At 40.1% G+C, this 21,130-nt stretch overlaps 1 protein-coding gene across 1 annotated transcript in view; it reads right to left on the minus strand.

The window, feature by feature from the left end:
* Window positions 1-383: 383 nt before the first annotated feature.
* The window catches only part of LOC117433424 (G8 domain-containing protein DDB_G0286311-like), a 28,004-nt gene continuing 7,257 nt past the window's right edge, over window positions 384-21,130 (minus strand). The window contains exons 2-5 of the mRNA XM_059007923.1: window positions 6,114-6,492; window positions 2,813-3,097; window positions 2,603-2,646; window positions 384-1,845 (exon numbers count right to left, since the gene is read on the minus strand). Coding sequence (XP_058863906.1) covers window positions 1,726-1,845; window positions 2,603-2,646; window positions 2,813-3,097; window positions 6,114-6,492 — 828 coding nt within the window. The 3' untranslated portion in view covers window positions 384-1,725. The remainder of the gene's footprint in view (window positions 1,846-2,602; window positions 2,647-2,812; window positions 3,098-6,113; window positions 6,493-21,130) is intronic.

Here is a 21,130-nt window from a genome sequence, read left to right on the forward strand (position 1 = left end):
GTTACAAACAGCTTGGGAATGGAGGCTGTCCGGAAGTCTGAAATGTCCATAACTCTGAAAATAAGTTTTCAATGGTTTTAATAAATGTGTGCACCTGCTATCTACAGCCTCAATCTGGTGAATAATACAAGGATACAGCACATAGTTCTAAAGTCTTTAAAACAGTACTATAAATGGGAAAGGCTACATTTAAGTTACCATTGAAATCTTAACTGAGCAAAAACAGACTTAAACGTTCAGCAAAACCTGGGTTAACGTAGTGCTTGTTTTTAAACAAAAGACATTCTCACAGCTTGCTCAGCCATTCAGCCTCCTTTGGCTTGACCCACCACCCCCCCGCCCGTACTTTTTCTTTGAAGAAAAACAGCAACGTAACCCTAGTTCAAAGCAGCGATGGCTATGTTTATTAATATTCCACATGGTCTGATGGGATAAGCATTAAAGGTACATCACAGCTGCCACAAGGATGAGAGAAGACAGCTAGCAAACCTTAGCAAGCACAAGTGTTTGTTCAAAGTGAAATAAATGAACACAGGCCTATACAATCTAATCAAATGAGTTTGAATGTGGAAGTATTGCTTTACTCTCCAATCCAGCAGAGCGGTCAAGTTTTACACCCAGCAGCCTCTCTCGGAGCAGGTGCAAAAGGAAGCGAGGCTCGGGACCTGAATTCAACTGCTTACCTAACCCCCCCCTACTCCCTCCCTGCTACACGTGCATGCATTCAAGGGCTTGCAGTAATGAAGCAAGAGGCCCTGTGGCCTCTTTCATGACGCATCTCTGCTGGTGAGCGATCTCCTGCTGTAAAGGCTATCGTTAACAATGTGGATGAACACTGCAATGAGGAGGACTGGCTTCTCTTTGAGGCTGGGATCACACCACCTGCAGGAGCTCAGCTTGGGACTGGTGTGTGTGTTATCAAAGTAAGGCATGCAAACTAGTACAGCAGTGTGCACCTGGATTACAACACCCCATTGCTTCTGCTGTGTTCATTTGTTGTGCATAGGAAATCAAACCACTGGAAATTGTCAAAACGGACAGTGATTGTCTTATTTAATTGATGCCTTTAATAGGCCACACATGCAATTTATTAAATAGTAAGAGAAAAAGAACACAAAGCCACAAATGATAAAATGCGTGACACTTTTTAGAAGTTGTTTATGATGCCTAATTGAAGCACAAAGTGGTCTAACATTTTCACACATGAGTGTCTATTGTTTCTATATCACTGATTGAAAATTGAAATTCTCACCCCCAGGTTTTCATGCAGGTAGGTATATAAAGGATATCAATTACAAATCTTGAGGTTTTCTAATACATTTGCACACTACTGTATGGTACCAGTATGATAACATTTTTAAAAAGGAAAAAGCAAGCTTGTTATATAACATGTGCTTCTTTCAAAACTACACATGCGACCTGCATAGCGAACGAACAGGTAAGATTTAAAACCCTTTTAACATGGAATTTTATACTTTCCAAAAATAGGAGGAAATGCTTTTCTAATATGGCCACAGCATTCTATTAGCAGTGGCAGTGAAATGGTTAAGATTGAATTAAGAATGTCAGGTAGTTGCTTGTTAGTGGCTAGCTGTGTTTATTGTTCTCATCAGAGTTGGTATGATTCATTGAAGCGCTGCAGTAAATCAATGTTAGTCAAGTCCTTGGTTCATCTTGTTATTGAAGCTGTCTTGTATCCCTGGTGGCTGGATGAGACGTGTCCTATCAGTGGATCCGGACAGTGGCGTACTCTGTATTGTCCACAGCACTGACCCCTGACCGGACTGGGGCTCCTCCCAGCTGTCTCGTGTGATCGATTACAGCGTAGGAAACCAAGTCTGAGCTCTGGAAGGAGGACAAATTGATAAGACACCAAATTAATAAGATTAATGCTCATTAAGAGAGCACATTAATAAGACAGCATCATACAGCCTGTTCAATACAGTTTGAAACGAGAGATGCGCACTACTATTGACCAGCCACAAGGGAGACTGCTGTCCATGGCCATCTATTGCTTTGCATTTTGACAGTTGAACAGCTTCACTTTTTTTTGTTTGTTAACTAACATTGTGAAATGGCCATGTTCAATTAAAAGGATTTGTTTTTATTTCAAACAGTAATTCCAAACCAATACAAAACCTTCCTTTCATCAAATACCACTTTAAAGCAATATGTTGGTTTGTATATCCCATTATTTTCTCATATTTGTATTACATTCAAAGACACAACCTGCACAAACAGGTTTCCTCAGTACAGTTTCAATGCATACATCAGAAACAGAAAACATTATCTCTGTACCAGAAAACTGTTCAGAAATATTGTAACCCTCCTCTCAAGCTTCCCATCTTTAGGACTGTATTCCACCAAGTTAACAGAGTGCCCCCTGGTACAATCACAGCTTCCTGTGCTTTCCACATGCATTTCCAGAGCCATGTTATTCCTGTCATTTACTATGCTTGCTTGAATTTTACTGTCCCTCATGTTCTCATGTTTTTTTGTGCTATTTACATGGCAAACATCTCAAAGCCATTGCATTCTATAGCAAGTTCTACTCCCTACAGTAAACAGGAAGACTGTCCATGAAAGCGTGTCCTGTACCTACCGCATTCTGATCTCCAGCATTCTGGTTATTCCCATTAGCATTTGCTGAAAATGGAAAGGAAAACAAAACAAGAGTTAATAATCTTTACAAGCAGGGGGAGGTGTTGTCCCAATAGAGTCCAGTTAGACCGGAGCTGAGAGATCCAGGGCAGGGTTTAAACAGCTCCCATTGTAGGTTGTGGTTAAACAAATGAAAAGGTTAATCTGTTACCTGCTCTCCTTTTGTACTTTAAAATGACAAAGACTGCAGCACCTATGATGCCGATGACAGCAGAGACGGCTACTGCAGAGAGGATAGCGGGAGCTGCTGATGGTCTAGTTGTCGGGGTTGCTGATGGTCTAGTTGTCGTGGTTGCTGATGGTCTAGTTGTCGTGGTTGCTGATGGTCTAGTTGTCGTGGTTGCTGATGGTCTAGTTGTCGGGGTTGTTGATGGTCTAGTTGTCGGGGTTGTGGTCGTTGTTGTTCTTGAAGTAGTTGAATCTCTCTTTGGAGGTTCTGTAAGCACAATTGAATTTGCATACAAATTATACCTTAATATCTGACACAGCACCCAGTACCTTCTACACAATTGATCACCGCCAAAGACAAAGGGCCCAATTCACGTCCCAGTGGTAAACCTGGAGTGAAGACTGGAGGTGTGTTATTATCACTCCTCGAACTTTACTCCTTGCTCACGCTGTAATCCACAGACGTCCTAATGGTGTTTTTTCCGTGTCGTTTGATCAGCTCTCATGAATAATTACTTAGCGTTAATACCACCCTTTATACCATGATAGTGGGACTCTTACCTCTTACAGACAGGACACTAACTAAAACAATGAGAAGCGCCTTGACAACTACACCACATTATTACTGTGTCAGCTGGCTGTAGGCACATCAGGATAATGTAGCACGTATTCAAATGCCTTTGCTTTAACTAAAAATGGCTCAACAAGGGAGCACATTTTAACATTCATGTTCCAATAGAAGTTTATTACATGAGTGATTTGTAAAAAAATGTTTTCTTTCAAGTTGTATTTCTGTTACTTTCAAGCAACAGTCGTGTTAAATGTATGACTGGTGGCTAACCATAGTCAATGATTTTTTCCTTACATGATGAGGCACAGAGAAACAACCCCTGATTTAGATGAAGTGATTACAATTTCACATGATAATACTTTTTTAGAGGTATTATCTGTATATTAAAACAGGGAGTGGGTGAAACCGGACCAGGACAAACCTGGCCGGACAGGGCACTAAAACAATGAGAAGCGTCTTGAAAACTACACCACATTATTACTGCGTCACTAATTCAAGCACACACACTGAGCTGTGTGGGTTACATCATTTACTGAAGGGTATCAGCACTGATATTAAGACAGAAATGGTACCAACGCCAACAAAAACATTCTGTGAATCGAACCCAAAGTCAGTTATCTACAGGTAATGGCCGCTGCAAAGGATACTAATGCTGTTCTAGACATTGTGTGTATTTAAATGTGTTTTAAGCTGTTTGAAATGTATGTTGCTGTTCAAAAGCGAGTTTCAAGATTCTAAAGCCCTATTCTTTAGAGCAGGATCCCAAGAGTTTTGTTAAAGGAGGGCCGCTTAACAGGTAATTAAACACCATTATGTGGAAAATATAACTGCCTTTTCTTTTTGGGTTTCTGAAATATGATTATATATATATATATATATATATATATATATATATATATATATATATATATATATATATATATATACATATATATATATATATATATATATATATATATATATTTGATTTAATTTAATCATGTTTGCATTTATACTTTAGGGTTGGTTTCATAGACCCAGATTAGCAATAATCTCGGTTTACCTTTCCTAATTAACATTGGGTGTCCAGGACTAGTACTAATCCGGGTCTGTGAAACCAGCCATGCATGTTATTATTAATTTCTTAGCAGATGTGTATGTTTATGGGTACATCCTAAAAATATTACTGTGGCTTAATGTGAAAACAAATGCTTACAAACTTCGCCGATATCATGCTTCACACTTCCTAAAACAAGTCGTGGTTTTCATTAACGTGATAAAGTCAATCCCTAAAAAATAACCTGGTAATGTGAACTGCTCAATGTGAAAAGCGCTTCATGTGCAAAACCAAGTTATTCAGTATGTTTACCGCGATCTATCGGGGTTCCTTATTTTAAAAAAAATACATACACATGTTTTCAAATTAAAGATAAAATACCGTTTTTTTATTACAAACCAGCGCCAAAATGAATAAATACAGAACACTGTAAATCACAATCAACACGACTCGCACTGTTTTTATCCGCGCAGTTTAATGACACAATATTTATTTTAGGGTAGTATTATGAAGTGTTACGCTTGATCTCTGCAAAGTTTGTAAGCTTTTGTATTTCAGCACATTTAGTCGCGTTAATCGCGTTTCACATTATTAAGCAGGTTATTTTAGGGCTTAACGTGATTATTATAGTGTGGATTGTAGGAACCTCAGTTCCCGCAGGCAGGCGCCTCACACCGGGCGAGGCAGTCCACACACAGGCGGAGGGCGGGAGCGAAGCCGGGACCTCCCTCTCTAAAGCACAGCAGCCGGCTCTTGCACAGCGGTTTCGGCGCTATGCTTTAATGCGAGAGCTCCCGGGTTCAAGCCTGTGTGTGGATTGCCTCACCCTGTGTGATGCGGGAACCGAGGTTCGTTACAGTATGTTAATGAAACCCACGACTGATTAGTGTTATTGGATTTCAAGGGACTTCCCTAGTTTCTGCTTGAGTGGAATTTAAGCAGCTGACTTTTTTCGGAGATCATTCGGGACAGCAGTCACCGAATCCACTCACCTCCCTCCCCCCCCCGGCTGCACGTGGGTCTTGTTTTCATGTTCGTAAAACTACCATAGCAGCTTGTACCGATATTGAGCAGAACATTAACTTGTAATGGCCCGGGTCTTTTCATTCCAAGAAAATATAGAAAACTCTTAGAAGTATTTGACGACGGCCTCAGACAGTGCAATCACAGACCGCATTTGGGAACCCCTGCTTTAGACGTTTAGCTTTTAAAAGTCCCATTAACTTAATTTACATCTGGGATAATGACTGAACTCGCTGTGCTTAGAAACTGATTGACTGAGATGATCTGTGAGCTTTACAATATGAGATAATGAAGGGACTTTTGCTTTTGTTATGAATGTGTGGATGTTATTTGAAATTATACCAAAAGAAATCTAAAATCTAAACCCAAGCAGTCAGTAAGTTGTCAGTAAGGACTGCACCTGAAATCTGCCTAGCAGAGGTCCAAATGCCAGTGGAGCAGATGAACACTTCAGCATGAAAAAAACATAGCGAGAGAGCTGCAACTTAACTGAGCAGCAGGAAAATGACCCTTAAACAAACCCCATTGTCTGTGTGTGCTGAAAACAAGGCAGGGTGTTCATGTAGTCACACACAGGACCTTGAGTGGTTTCAGCAGTTCAGCACATATTCTTAATCAAGTACTCACCAACCAGAACAAGTTTATTATAGTTACCTTGAACTGTCAGTTTAACATTCCTGTAAGTGACACATTTCCCATTGATCTCCACTGTACACGGGTAATCCCGAGTGTCCCCCAGTCTGAGCTCAGAGATTAGCAGAGAGGCGTTTCCAGAGGAGACTTCATCAGACAGCTTCACTCGGCCGCTCCACTGTGCAGGGATGGGTGCTGAGGTCTTTGAGTCAATTAATAGAACTGAATTCTGATCTGGATATGTATGCCATGTGACTGCTACATCCTGCCCAGGGGAGGGGGTGTAAGAACAGGGCAGAACTGCTCTCCCCCCAGCTGAGCCAGAGACAGCAACATGGTCTTGTGCAGAGCAATCTGCTATAAGAGAGAGAAGAGACAATAAACTCAATGGAATAAACACCTACATTCTTCTGTTAGGGATATTTCGGTTGTTTCCTTGTATTTTTGACGTTGCAGATCTTTCAAAGACAACGCTATCGATGAAAAGTTTCGGCTGCTTCCTGGTTCCCAATTATTTTGTGTTTGTTTGTTTATTTAACCAGGAGATTTACCCATTGAGACTGAGGCCTCATTTACAAGGGGGTCCTGGAAAACAATAAAGGACAAACACAACACAAGCAACACAATAAAAACATGTGGTTCAGACTCAGTCAGCAGCATTGTGACAGGGCAGCGGTAGCGGCCCCAAAAATCGGGGAGGCATAAAATATTGACAGCGGGTCCGACTTTTTCACTCCTGTTTTCACATTTGAAACGATGCTATTCAATACAAATGCTGCCATTTACATAAACACTTGTGTTTGTTTACTATACGATACAGCAACAAAGCAAAGCGCTAATAAGTGAACATGCAATCGTGAAACCAGACAATAATACCAACACCGTGTGACGGGGTGACCCACGTCACTTTATTTAATGTTAGTTAGTTTGTTTTATTTTAACACGTTTATTTTAGCACGTTACTTTGTTGTAGATTTGTGTAAAACCCGCCCAGTTACAGAAATTGGATAATAATGTAGAGCGCATTGTAGACTGACTACGCCACTGGGGAACTGCACCCCAGAAATGTATTATATCCATCTACTGATTTGGGCCAGAAGAGAAGGTGTGACCAAGCACAGCACACCACGAAATAGAATGCCAGGATGTAAAAAAATTATCACATTTATTTAAAACGCAAAGTTCGTTTCAGTTCTCATTATATTGCACTCGTTCCAATAAAGTTGCTCTTAAAACTGGGGCACGTGTATAATCACGAATTCCCAGAATCCCAGTGGAAACCGAATTCTTTAAAATAATTAAAACAAGATTTTCACAAACTAGTGCTGTCGGTCAGTTACAGTCAAATCCTTCAATTCGTTACATTGTTTCAATTTAGTTCAGTCATTCTTTCTCAGGCATTACACTGTTACATAGTTTAATATAGCAGCATCTCATTCAGATCAAGAATACATTGTCTCATTTCACTCTGGTATTCAGACGCACGCACGCACGCACGCACACATACACGCACACAGCACTAGCACACAGCACTAGCACAGACAGGAGGTTCCCAAATTAAACACAAACAAACTAAACGAGACAGACAGCGCTCAACAGAAAGGGGACAACAAAAAGGTAGGCTTGTGCTTGGAGTCAGAGATGGCAGCGGAGCTTTCTTTCAAAACCGACTTCCTCAGAAAAAGGGCTGTCTGCTTCAGACATCTCACCGCTATGGATACCCAAAATGCACAACATCTCGCAAACGCATGCAATGAATTGAGCACCAGATCTGATTGAGATCAGTCGATTAAATGGGACATTATCAAGCAAAAATCATCCCATAGGAATGGCCAGTAGGTACCTACCAGCCTCCCAACAGGTAGAGTGGGTCCGGATCAAGCGCTTTCATGGTCATCGGATGTAGTGCCGCTAGAGGGCGCTAAAAAGCTGTGTTAAAATAATAGTAAGAATTACTTGAATAGTAACACAGTTAGGTTCAGGGGTTGAGATTAGCTGGCTGCACAATTTCGCTTTACCGCTCTGCAGTGGAAAGAAAACCGCGTCACAATCAAAATAATGTAAAGGATTATACAGTACATGAATATTATTATTATTATTGTATTTAATGTATATGCTTTTTGTATTTTTATATCCCTTTGTATTGTAGCGTGCACGTGGGAAGGCAGCAGTAGGGCTGGTAGGTGACAATCACACACAGACATAAGCCCGATATACACTCCTTGGAAGAGAGCCGTCTCTTTTGTACAGCGGTATCAGCGCTATGCTTTAGTGTGAGAGGTCCTGTGTTAGCGCCCACCCTCCCCCTGTATGTGGATTGTCGCGCCCGGTGTGAGGCACCTGCCTGCAGGAACCAAGATCGCTACAGTATTAATACAATCCAATAAAAATTTGTATAAAAAAGTGTTTCATTTTATGATGGAAACAACTTTCGTGATACACTGAAGGTTATTTGTGTTGCACACGTGCCATTAACAAAATGCCTTGGAAACTTAAGATGAAGAAAATCATTTTAAACATAACAACAATTTAAACATAAGACAGTGAAAAGGTTACCGTTCCAAGCTGAAAAATGTTGTCTTTGTGAACCAACGTTATCTTTCGCCAGTCAAATCGTAGAGTGCCTGAATAAAGTTTTATAGATACACGAAGATTTTTTTTTAAATCTTCTGTTGCATCTTGTTTAGCAGCCGCAACTATCCCAGATAGATTTGGTTACATTATTTAACGTCAGGAGTTTAAGCATGATTTAACTGCACCGCAGATTCCCCAGTTGGATGATGAGCTGATAATATCTGTTATTATATCTCTGCCAATGAAGCAGGCACGGTGACGTCACCATAATGATAAACAGTAATGCAGCGTGAGGTTTGTACTAAAACAGGGTCAGCTGCTGCAGGGAAAATAACGTTTATTTATCAAAATGACCATTTTAAGAAATGTGAAAGCAGAACACACAGAAATACTTGGACTGTAATTAGGAAGTGTACTGCTGAGAAAAAAAAATTAAGGGAATTAATTGAAATGTACTGCAGATTACTCGATGGCAGAAGAACAAACGCCATTCGCTAAATTTAGCTCTCAGATTGTACTAATTAAAATATCTAAAATATATGACAACGCGCTTGCTGTGGTGTATTTAATATCTATATCACATTTGTTTTCAGCGAAAGCTGGTCAAGCTTGGATGTAAACTTAAAAAATGAACGCATTTCAACAACTGCGCAGTGGCGAAGCGGGCTAAGGTCGCGTGCTCTTCAAGAACGTCATGTTGTAATCTCAAACCACGATATATATATATATATATATATATATATATATATATTTATATTTATTTATATTTGCGATATGTGCTGTTTTAAAACATAAAACACCCTGGTATGTTTTAACGTTGACCAACATGTGGAATCACATGATTGGTAGATGTCCAGTTATTTAGCTTTTCTGTTTGAATAGTCGCTACACACCCTTAAGAAGCAGACGGAAGAAGAAGAAGAAGAAGAAGAAGAAGAAGAAGAAGAAGAAGAAGAAGAAGAAGAAGAAGAAGAAGAAGAAGAAGAAGAAGAAGAAGAAGAATTATTTCATATGACGACATATATCTCATTGTGTATAAGAGGTATGTACGTTTCTTTTCACATTTGAGGTAATAAAGTTTCAGACTTTTGATACTGGTACGGATGGTAATTCTAAGTGATTTAGTTTTGCCGCTGCAACATGAAAACAGTTACTCTTTGAGCTGTATAGAGAGTCTCGGTAGTTTTTTCTAACTTATACAAGGAACTACCTTTCCTCTCAATCTATAACAAAAAACATTGTCAATGTAAAAAAAACAAGTTAGAAAAACGCAGGAGAAGCAATTAGGCCAATCTTGTCAAGCATCAAGCAAACAGGCACAATTGAAAGGTGCTGGGGTCCAAGATTCACACAATTCTTCCTTCTATCTTGGCACCTTTTTTTGAACAGCTTGAAGCTTCCCTATTGCCCCATTGATGAGTAATATAAGAGAAATGAGAAAAGATTTGAAAGTAAAATAATGGTAGAAGGGACTTTTGGACAGTAAAAACAATATGTCTATTTTGGTAGGTATTGATATATTGATATTTACGTAGGTACAAAACTACAATGTTATAAATGGTTCAAAAGGTACATATGCATGTCCGTGCTAAAGGGTACTATACTAACACATTTTAATGCTGGAAAAAAACATTATTCTCCTTGATATAGTGGTCTTATGAACTTAGGCTAAGGCATTTGTAAAGCATTAGATCTCTTCATAAAAGGACATATACATTTTGTTTACATTTCTTGGCCATGGTTTGACTTCAATAAGTGCATCATTTGCATGCACCCATTTTCCAGTAGCACCCACAGCAAGAACAGACACATAGTGTCCTGAAGTAACACCCTGTCCTTGGTGTATGATAATGGAAGATAATTGGTAATTCCTGTTGTCTACAGTAATTGTGCTCTTCAGTAAACTTAGCATTGTGTCACTTTGTAACGGTCCTGTCTGGTTTGGTTTCCCAAAGAATAAGTTAGACTGCAATATGTCTCCCTGCTGATTGAATAAGTCACGTTTCACGATTGGAGAAGTTTTGCATTGCCTACATTTGCTACCAGGAATCATTGCCCATTTGTCATTTCTATAAATTAGTTCTTCCAAACACATGGAATCTGTACCAGCAGGTACATGTAGAGGATAAACATGCAACACCTCTCGGTTTGATAAGCAGTAGTTACATGTAGTACATAGAATATCATGACTTATTGTGACTGAAACCATGCAAGATACTTCAGGACAAATTTCGGACAATTTGGTGAGAAACTGCAACATGTTGCTGCTCACCTCTATTGAAAGGTTCTCCTAAGAAGTGACAAATATCCACAGTAGTCAGAGATGCAGTGGATGGCAAGTGATCCTATTTGTGAACAAAGCTCCTGATAGCCTCTTATTGACGGTGTTTTAATGAATCCTTCAGAGGTTGCAAGTGAAGAAGGCACTGCAATGTTGCATTTGCATAGCATGAGGTGAAATTGGGGTTGCTCAAGCCTCTGAATGGATGTGTAAGTGCAATGTTCTCTTAGAAGACTGAGGCTTTTGCTGCTCCTGAACATTACTGATGGCTCGGTGAATTATTATTATTATTATTTATTTCTTAGCAGACGCCCTTATCCAGGGCGACTTACAATTGTTACAAGATATAACATTATTTCACAGATATCACATTATTTTTTACATACAATTACCCATTTAAACAGTTGGGTTTTTACTGGAGCAATCTAGGTAAAGTACCTTGCTCAAGGGTACAACAGCAGTGTCCCTCACCGGGGATTGAACCCACGACCCTCTGGTGAGGAGTCCAGAGCCCTAACCACTACTCCACACCGCTGCCACTGCTGAATGAAATGCGCATGTGTCTCCTTCAAGCTTTTCAACCTCGGACAATAAATCTCTCTGAGTCGATGGTACTCTTCAACTGCAGTTTGACATGCGTAGATGCAGGTGGGGTCAAAGTTGATAAGGTGGATACCTCTTAAGGAAGTAACTGTGGAAAGTGCAACAAAACTTTGTCCATAGGAGAAAATGGAGTTTCCACGATCCATCATAAGTGTTTTTAGAGTCATCCCCTGGCATTTGTGAATGGTGATTGCATGAGCACCAATGACTGGGAACTGCTCTCGAACAATGTAGACTCTATCCATGATTTCAAACTTTGAGCATAAACGTTGAAAGGTATGGTAAATTTGATGGTTATGGTTTTGAGCATACTTGTGTTTTCCAGATAGTAGGAAACAGCTTGAAGCTTCCCTATTGCCCCATTGATGAGAGCAGGGACAATGTCAATGTTCTTGCGAATTTGCTTAATACAAATGCAAATGTGATACCTTTACTACCAAACTAAATACAAATGCAAATATGTGACAAATGCTAAATGGACTTCAAATACTTTCCCATACAACAAATGTTAATTTATTAACATGAATATGGCAGAGGCCTTTATCCAAGGTGACATACAAGAAAAACAGTTTATATAATAACAACATAAACACAGTAATCACGTAGTTCATAATAATGAACAGGTATGTACCGATATAGGAAGCAAGTTACATAAAACAGTGTTTCCCAGTCTTGGTCCTGAGGACCCAGTGTTTGCTGATTTGTGTTCCAACTGAGCTTTTTAATTTACAAATTGAACCCTCAATTGAATGAATAAAATGTCTAATCAGAGCATTTGAATTATTTGTAGAAATGGCTGGCTGCACAGGCCTCAATTAGTACTAATCTAGGACTACCTAATGTTAACTCAGGTAAGGTAGTCCAAGATTAGTGCTGTTCAGGTTTGTGAAAGTAGCCAAAAGAGTTGGATATTTCAAGTTATTTCTAACATTGCATTAAGTCACTAATTGTTAATTCAATTGGGGGATCAACTTAATAATTGAGAACTCAGTTGTGTCACAGGTGACCCCGAACCAGTTATTATGTGTAGTAAGAAATTGGATTCCTTTGCATGGAGAATTTCAGTGGCTAGAGTTCACGGCTCCTCGATTGATTCAGATTCAGTTGTATTAAGTCTGCCCACTAATAATGTAGAGCAAAATAGGTATTGTGGTGTTTGCAGAGCCGACCTGAGCTGAACCCAAGACAGAAGTGGAGTCCTGCTGGGAACAAGCTGAAACATTGGACATGGACTGGATGATTGAAATGTATTAATGAGATGATATGTGTTGTAACCATTTGTAATGTTTGAATAATCTTTAGTCTGTAACGAATACTGTAAAGTGCTCTCTCTGTAAGACCGTATAACAGAATCTGGTACAACTTGATACACTGGCCGGCCTTGAGCAGTCTCTTATTAAAATTGGCACGATTCCCAGAATTTAGTGCTAAAATCTCTGTTAACACTTTTCAGCTTAAATACAGAATAATGCTGTACTAATAAATACATGTTAAAATGTTTGCTTTAAATAGTATAGATTGTTGTGGTAACATATAATCATAGGTAGTGATAATTATTGTTAGTATGAAATACTATGAACTATTTTTATGTATAAGATCATATGATTCACTTTGCTTAATATGATAGCATACCTGAAGCTGTTTTCTATTAAGATGAGCATAGTTGAAAACTGAGTCCTAATTCAATGAAAAGAATTGCTGTGTGCTTACATTCAAGAATTATACTTTCCGAATATAAAGGAAAAAGGAGTTAGGAGTATTCTTAAGGGAAAGAGAAAGACAGAAAGGGACTAAAGGATCTCACTTTGAGTCGGTTTCTGCTTGTAATTTAGCTTTAAAATAAGTGGGTGAGTAAGAACAACCTAGAGTAAAAAGCAGCCTCTAATTCAAGAAAAATAAGCATTTTAGAAGATACACCACAGAAAGGGAACAGAAAAGTTAAATAAATTGTTATTGCGATATTGCTGCTATGCTGCTGCTAGCAGAAAGTAATAAGGTTAGCAGCCATACGCTATAAGGAGTAAGGTACTAGTTTGACTCTGAAGTTAAAAGACGCAGCATAAAAAGATGTTGTGTTTAAAATACAAAATAAAAAGATTGAAAAAATATTGAAGAATAACTTTATAAGCAAAAGATAGGCTTTGGAAAAGTAAACTCTGTGTAACCTGCTTTATCAAACTTTCTACAAGCCTGCCCTTGGAGGGATCAGTGCTTGATGCCAAGAGGTCTTCGTTGGCAAGAGAAGCAGGGATTCTCTTATCAGGAATTTACGGTGTCAAGGCTAGAAGTATTCTTCAATTTAGAAGAAGGAAGGACAGAATAGAAATGGTCTAATTCCAAAATATATTAAGATAGATAGTTGCCGGGCGGAACAAGCACGTAAGATACAGGTGTAAGGAAAGTTCTAGGGAACATTAATCACTATTAAACTTGGCAAGAAAAGAGGTGTCTCCAGCAAGCTGGTTTTAGCCAGTATGTGTATAGCTGAAAAATACAGGGTCATCTGGATGTCAATTAAGTTCAAGCTACCAGGGGCCCATAGGAGAAAAACATTACAGCTTTACAGCTCAGTAAAATAGTTTTCCATAAGGAGAAAACTCTACACTAAAAAGATATAAGATGGAAGTTCCCTATAATACCTGCTAAACACACACCTGTAAGGAAAGAAGGAAACTAATTTGAAAGTGAGATGACATGAGGGAATATATTTTTGAAAGTCAAGTTCATGTAATCAATTATAACCATTATAACTATAACTGTTATATTCTAATACAACTGTTGGTGTTGCATATATTTAAACACCACTCCTTTTTATAATGCACACATATTAAGTAGTGAATCAAGGTAGCAAGGATTTTGTGAACTCTGCTTCACCTAACTTTTCAGATGAAGGAGGGGGGCCAAGAATGAGTGGATGAGAACATGGGCTAGTGTTGATTTGTTGGCATATGACTCCAATTGAGTCTGAAGAGTTGGTTGAATTCTTTAGAGATTACTGTTTGCCAAGAGATAAGGAGTGTCCATATAGATTGATGACTGGATCTAATTGGGGCTTCCCATTGCTTTCAATGGGACGAAAATTGTATAAAAACCCTGGGCCGATCACACTGAGACCACCACAATCAAGACTCAGCTTGGCAGAGCCACGTGGTCCATCCTTTGCAGATCTCCACAGGACAGTCCTTCACTTTTGTTCACACTACTCTTCCTTATAATAGGAGGTAAGCATATTAATGGTAATATTGTATCTTGCATGTGTTGGTTATATTGCTATGAGGTTTTGAAACTATGTTTTAGTATTGAGAGTGTTATATTGAATGTGCTAAAACATAGCAGTGGGTGCTTGTAGGCTTTGTGCTTAGACGGCCCGAGGGCTGCACTAAATACATATAATTGTATTATGTTATTGAAATGTTAACCTATAGGTGGGGTTCAGGGGGCGGAGCTAGGCACCAACAACCTATCATCTGCTGTCATCAATTAAACCTACCTTATTTAAACATTAGTCACCTCTACCTCGCTGTCTTGTGTTTTTTCGTTTTTGGCTTAAACCTAAGCGATTTCAAGACCCATCTACATTTGCGTACCTCAATAATGGAGTACTTACAGCAGTTGTCATCGGATTCTGAGGATTCCCAGGATTTTCTGTCATTAACAGATCATTCTCCTTCAGCTTCAATCCAGGGTCCATCCAGTCTCCGTTTTTTCTCCCCTTCTGCTATTTCAGTTACATCTGATCAGGCTCCTGATCAGGCTCTCGACCAGGTTCCAGTACAAATGTTGCCTACCGTGCCTGCCACCCAAACATCGAATCTGCAGCGATCCAAGCGTCTTCGGCCTCAGGACGCCCCTCCGGATCGATTGTTTTGGAAGGACTGGCCCATGAATAAATTGATAAAAACCCTCCTTAAAAACGGTAATGCGATTCCGGCAGGGAGTGATAGAGAGTCTCTTTTCATTCTCTATTGCAATTCAGTCTCAGCAGAACCAGTCTTTCCTCCGAAAAAACATAATCAGCCGCGCCCAGCCATTCAGCGTCCTAAAACAGACAGCAGGCAGTCTATTCCGGATCTAACCACCCCCACAACTAGCACCGCTAAACAGCAGCCAGCCATTGAAATCCAACACTCGCAAATATTAAACGAGATAAAATCATTTATGCAGCCTTTTTCTGATACTATATCTTCGGTCAGTTCTCAACTGTCGGATTTAGAAAAAAGGGTGTCTGTTATGGAACAGGGAAAACAATCTACAGCGCAGTCATTAATTTCAGCATCAAATGCTGCAGCGCCGCCTACAGCTTTTTCCGGTCCAGCCCTAATTTCAGCCAGCGAAGCAGATCCTCCAATATACAACCTTGCTACCGAATCTACATACGGATCCTCCTCTCCAACTGCAGCGAGACGTCACACTATATCTCCACAAATCAGACGTGTCATTCTCGAAGGTAAGGACATTAATCTTGTTTCACTATTAATGACGACTTCGGAATTCTTGGACCATAGAGTAATCGATTGTGGAGAATTGGCGGTAACTCTAAAATCCAGAGATCCCAGACTGCTTAAAAATCTTACATTAGGGGAGTTTGTCCTTGCTTTCTCCATATTCAGAGATGTGTTATGCTCGGTATAGCCTAACCGCAGAGCTGAATTGGAATCTTACGAATATTACATCGTGGAGCTGTCTGTCAGATACGGAGGGACTATGTTTTATGAGTATCATAAAGCATTCTCTGCAAAAGCAGCAGCGATATTGGCAGCAGATAATCACATCATCAATTGGGCAAAACCTGATCCAGATCTATTTAATAGAATTTTTGGTGGTTTAAGGGCTAATGCATGTGGGGTCTGCGCTTCAACAGCTCATTCAACAGCCCTCTGCCCTAAAGCTGCAATTGCATCAACTTCTAAAGCACCCGGTTTCGCCGCTAATTCATACAGATCTTCAGTACCTAATCCTATACATTCTTCAGCTCCCCTCGATCAATCTACAAGGAAAGACAAATACGGGCGCAGTATCAGATTTTCAGGAGGAAGACAAATCTGCAACAATTTCAATTCTGTTCGAATAGGCAATGCAATTTTATCCACATGTGCAGCAATTGCGGTGACGCTCACGCTAATACAATCTGCCCTTTAAAACGCAAGTGACTTTCCCCGATGCTCACCGTCTTTACTCCTATAAACATCCTGGCGTTATCAAGTAAATTACAGAATCATCCCGACAGTAACTTAATTAATTACCTGATCGACGGATTAAAAAATGTTTTTTCAACCGGTCTTACTCAAATTCCTTCCTCCTCGTTCCAAAGCAAAAATCTTTATTCAGCGACTCACGATCCACAATCAGTGCAGTCTCTCATCGAAAAAAGAAATTAAACAAGGATTTATAGTCAGTCCATTTTTAGCTCCTCCTTTTCCAATATATAGAATTAATCCTATCGGCATTGCCACGAGGAAAATGTCAGGAAAAAAGCGTCTCATTATTGATTTATCAGCACCACGGGGGTCAAGCACCAGCAGCATTAACTCATTAATTCCCCAAGATCAATTTTCCCTGCATTACATCACTATTGCAGACGCAATACATTCAATTAAATTAGCAGGTCGTGGTTCCTGGTTAGCAAAAGCAGATATATCAGACGCATTTAAAGTAATGCCAATCCATCCTTCTCTCCGTCACCTGTTTGGTATATACTGGGAAGGGAAGTTTTATTTTGCCACTCAATTGACTTTCGGCTGCCGTAGCAGCCTGAAGATATTTGATACCCTGTCGGAAGCATTATGCTGGATCCTTCTTAATGTCTATCATGTCCCGTTCTTGCTCCACTTGCTGGACGATTTTTTAGTAATTTCTCCTCCTTCAGATGCACCAGCAGAAGCGATTTCCAATCTTAAAAGCTTATTTTCTGAAGTTGGCGTTCCGCTTTCAGAAGAAAAATCAATCGGTCCCCTTCATTCTTTGGAATTCCTTGGAATCATTCTAGATACAGAAAAGTTTGAAGCCCGCCTGCCTGAGTCTAAACTTTACCATATTCGTTTGCTCATTCAGGATTTTCAGATCAGTAAAACAATTAAAAACGGGCACTGCTTTCATTGCTGGGTTACTTTAACTTTGCAATACGTTTCATTCCACAGGGGAGGACATTTATATCTCGGCTGCTAGCGCTGGCATCAACAGCAAAAAAAAAAAAAAAAATCTGGACTGTTTTATGATGATTTCATTTCAGCTCCTCACGATATGGCTTTATTTACTGATGCCTCATCTCTGGGATTCGGAGGTCTATTTAATAATCAATGGTTTTGCAGTACATGGCCTGAGGAAATCGAGAACATATCTCCTCATCTAAAATCCACAGCTCTGCTAGAGATATACCCAATAGTAGCAGCTGCCCAGCTATGGGGTCATCTCTGGTCTAAGAAATCAATACTATTTTACTGTGATAATTCAACTACAGTGCATATTATAAATAAAGGACGTTCCTCCTTTGCTCTTATAATGCAATTGCTGCGGCGGCTAGTATGGATTTCAGTCTCTAATAACTTCCTAATATAAGCTCGCCACCTACCGGGCATTTTTAATAATGCAGCTGATGCTCTTTCCCGTTTACAGATTTCCAAATTCCACAGTTTGCTGCCCTCAGCTCTGCAATATCCAGCAGCAACGCCACAGTTCAGTCAGCTGATTTTCAACTAAATCCAAATATTAATAAACTTCTTAATTCAGCTCAAGATTACATGGCATCAGCACTTGCCCCATCTACCAGATCCTCGCACTCTACAGGTTGGGCATGTTATGTAACTTTTTGTTTACAAAGCAGGATTAATCCTACTCCATTCAACCAGGACTGGATCATGGCGTTCATAGTGCATGCAAAGGACTCTCTACATCTGGCACCAGCTACAATCAGACTATATTTGTCAGGAATTCAGCATCAATTTCGCTTGATGTCCATCAATTCCCCAACTCTATTATCAATTCCAGCGGTTCGTCTCCTTTTACGAGGAATTTCCAAGTGCTCTCCGGCTCCTTCTTCTGCTCGCCTGCCTATTTCTATAGACATTCTCAGTAAATTGATTTCAATTCTCCGCCACGGCTGTTTTTCTCCATTTGATGATTTAACTATGGAAGTCATATGTCTATCTGCATTTTTTGGATTTTTGAGATGTTCTGAATATACAGTTCCTTCTATTGCCAGCTTTCCTACCCTAGGTATCCGCTGCAGTGACCTCAAGCTCATCCCAGATTCTCATTTCATCTTATTTCTTCGCATTTCAAAAACAGATCAACTGCGGCAAGGACAATGTATTCAGCTTTCTAAGATCAACTCTCCTCTGTGTCCCTTCACTTCCATGTTGAAGTACATTGCAGAACGCAAAGCCATTTCATCCTCAGACCCTTTGTTTATCAATTCAAGCCGGTCCATTGTATCAAGGCATTGGTTTTCAACACACCTTTCCACTGTGGTATCCAGAGCAGGTCTTCCTTCGCAATTCTACACTCCTCATTCTTTTAGAATAGGGGCAGCCACTTCAGCCGCAAAAGCCAACATTAACCAGCATTTAATTAAAAATATGGGGCGCTGGACTTCATCAGCAGTTGAAAGTTATATTCGTTCTTCATCATCTGAAATATCCTCCGCACATCAGTCCATTGCTAGTATGTCCGGAGTGGGGACGACCTTTCTGCCTGAGCCACCAAAGATTTCCCCCTAAGAAATAAAATTAAAGAAAGGGTTTTTTTTTCTTTCCACTGTGCAGAGGGTCTTCACATAGTCATTAGGGTACAGTCTACTAACCCCTTTGTCACGTTAAGTGTTTGTTTTCTTTCGTCTAAATGTTTTCTCTTTTTCTTCTTTCTTAAGCATTGGCGGTTCTCTCTTTTTCTTCATGTTGCGTCAGCGGGGAGCCGGGGGTCCATTTTTGGGGGGTTAGTGATTCCACTTTCTCCAACCCTTTGTTAAGCTCCGCTTCATTTACCTCATAGAGGAGGGTTCTCCATGAGGCAGAGGGGACCCCCGGCCAAACCCTTCTATCAGCATGTATGTTTCTTTTGGGATTCTTCTTTCAGGTCTGATGCCTCTATGTGAGGGTCCCCAAGCGGTGGCATCCCTCGTGTTTGTCGGGTCTCCTCAAAGACGGTGGCCCCTCTCCTGTTTGTCGGGTCTCCTCAGCGACGGAGCCCCCCTTCTATTATGTTGGGCTTTGAAGAGGCGGAACACCACGCATTATATGTTTTAACAAATACTAACTTTATGTTTTCTTTCCGGTTCGCGAGCCTCTTTGTATGTCGGGTAACCTCAGAGACGGTGCCCCTCTTGGTATGTCGGGTCACCTCAAAGACGGTGGCCCCCCTCCTGTTTGTCGGGTCTCCTCAGCGACGGAACCCCCCTACTGTATATGTTGGGTCAGGAAGAGCCGGAACCTCTTTTGTGTTATCAATACTAATTCATGTTTTCTTTCCGGTTCGCGAGCCTCTTCGTATGTCGGGTAACCTCAGAGACGGTGCCCCTCTCGTATGTCGGGTCACCTCAAAGACGGTGGCCCCCCTCCTGTTTATCGTGTCTATCGATCAAGTAAATGTTGGGCCTGGAAGAGGCGGAGCCCCTCTCTCCATGTGTATATGTTTACTAACTCTGTCAATAAACACTACCAGGTGGCATAGCTCCGCCCCGTGAAGTATTAATGCTGAGCTTGTAATAAACTTAGGATTGCTAATTATTATTACATGTTTCTGGGTTTTGGTGGTATGCGCAAACTACTAAACCAATATTAAAGGCATTTTAATAAACCGAAGGAGCGCTGATGTTGCTCTGATTCGTAAAACTTCAAATGAATGAGTCTGCGTGATTTTCTTGATTAAATAAAAGGTTTTAAGGACACACCGCTCGTCCAGTGCTCGAACATAAACCACTAGGAGTTTTAAACATCTCTGTCCTCCTTAACGTCTCCCCTGAGTTAAGAGTGTGTGCAGAGCAAATAATACAATAAAAGAGAACGTGGAAAGTGAAAACGTGACAGTTGGAACACAAATAGCAGACACAGTGGCCCCACAGGACCAGGTTTGTGAAAAAGACATAAATGATGAGATATATGTATATATTTATATATGTGTGCATTGCACAATTATTCTTTTTACTTGTTTTGTTTGTTGTGTTTAATAAACATGATGTTCTCAAAAGTGTCCTTTAGTTTGCATCTTTCAGGTTAATCAACTTTACCAGCAATCCTGAAAAGTCTCTCTACTTTATTATGAGCATTAATATTGAAAAGTGTTTAAAATTGAAATATTTTTTAAGCTTTCCCATAATTTGAAATTCAAATGCAAATTCTTATATTTCAGAATATACAAATACCAAGTCAAATGCAAATAGTTCAGCAGATTGCATTTCAATTATTATTTATTTATTAGCAGACACCCTTATCCAGGGCAACTTACAATTGTCACAGTTATATCACAGCAGCAGTGTGGAGTAGTGGTTAGGGCTCTGGACTCTTGACCGGAGGTTTGTGGGTTCAATCCCCAGTGGGGGACACTGCTGTTGTACCCTTGAGCAAGGTACTTTACCTAGATTGCTCCA

This window comes from Acipenser ruthenus, chromosome 36 (assembly GCF_902713425.1).
Source record: "Acipenser ruthenus chromosome 36, fAciRut3.2 maternal haplotype, whole genome shotgun sequence".
In the NCBI taxonomy this organism is placed as follows: Eukaryota; Metazoa; Chordata; class Actinopteri; order Acipenseriformes; family Acipenseridae; genus Acipenser; species Acipenser ruthenus.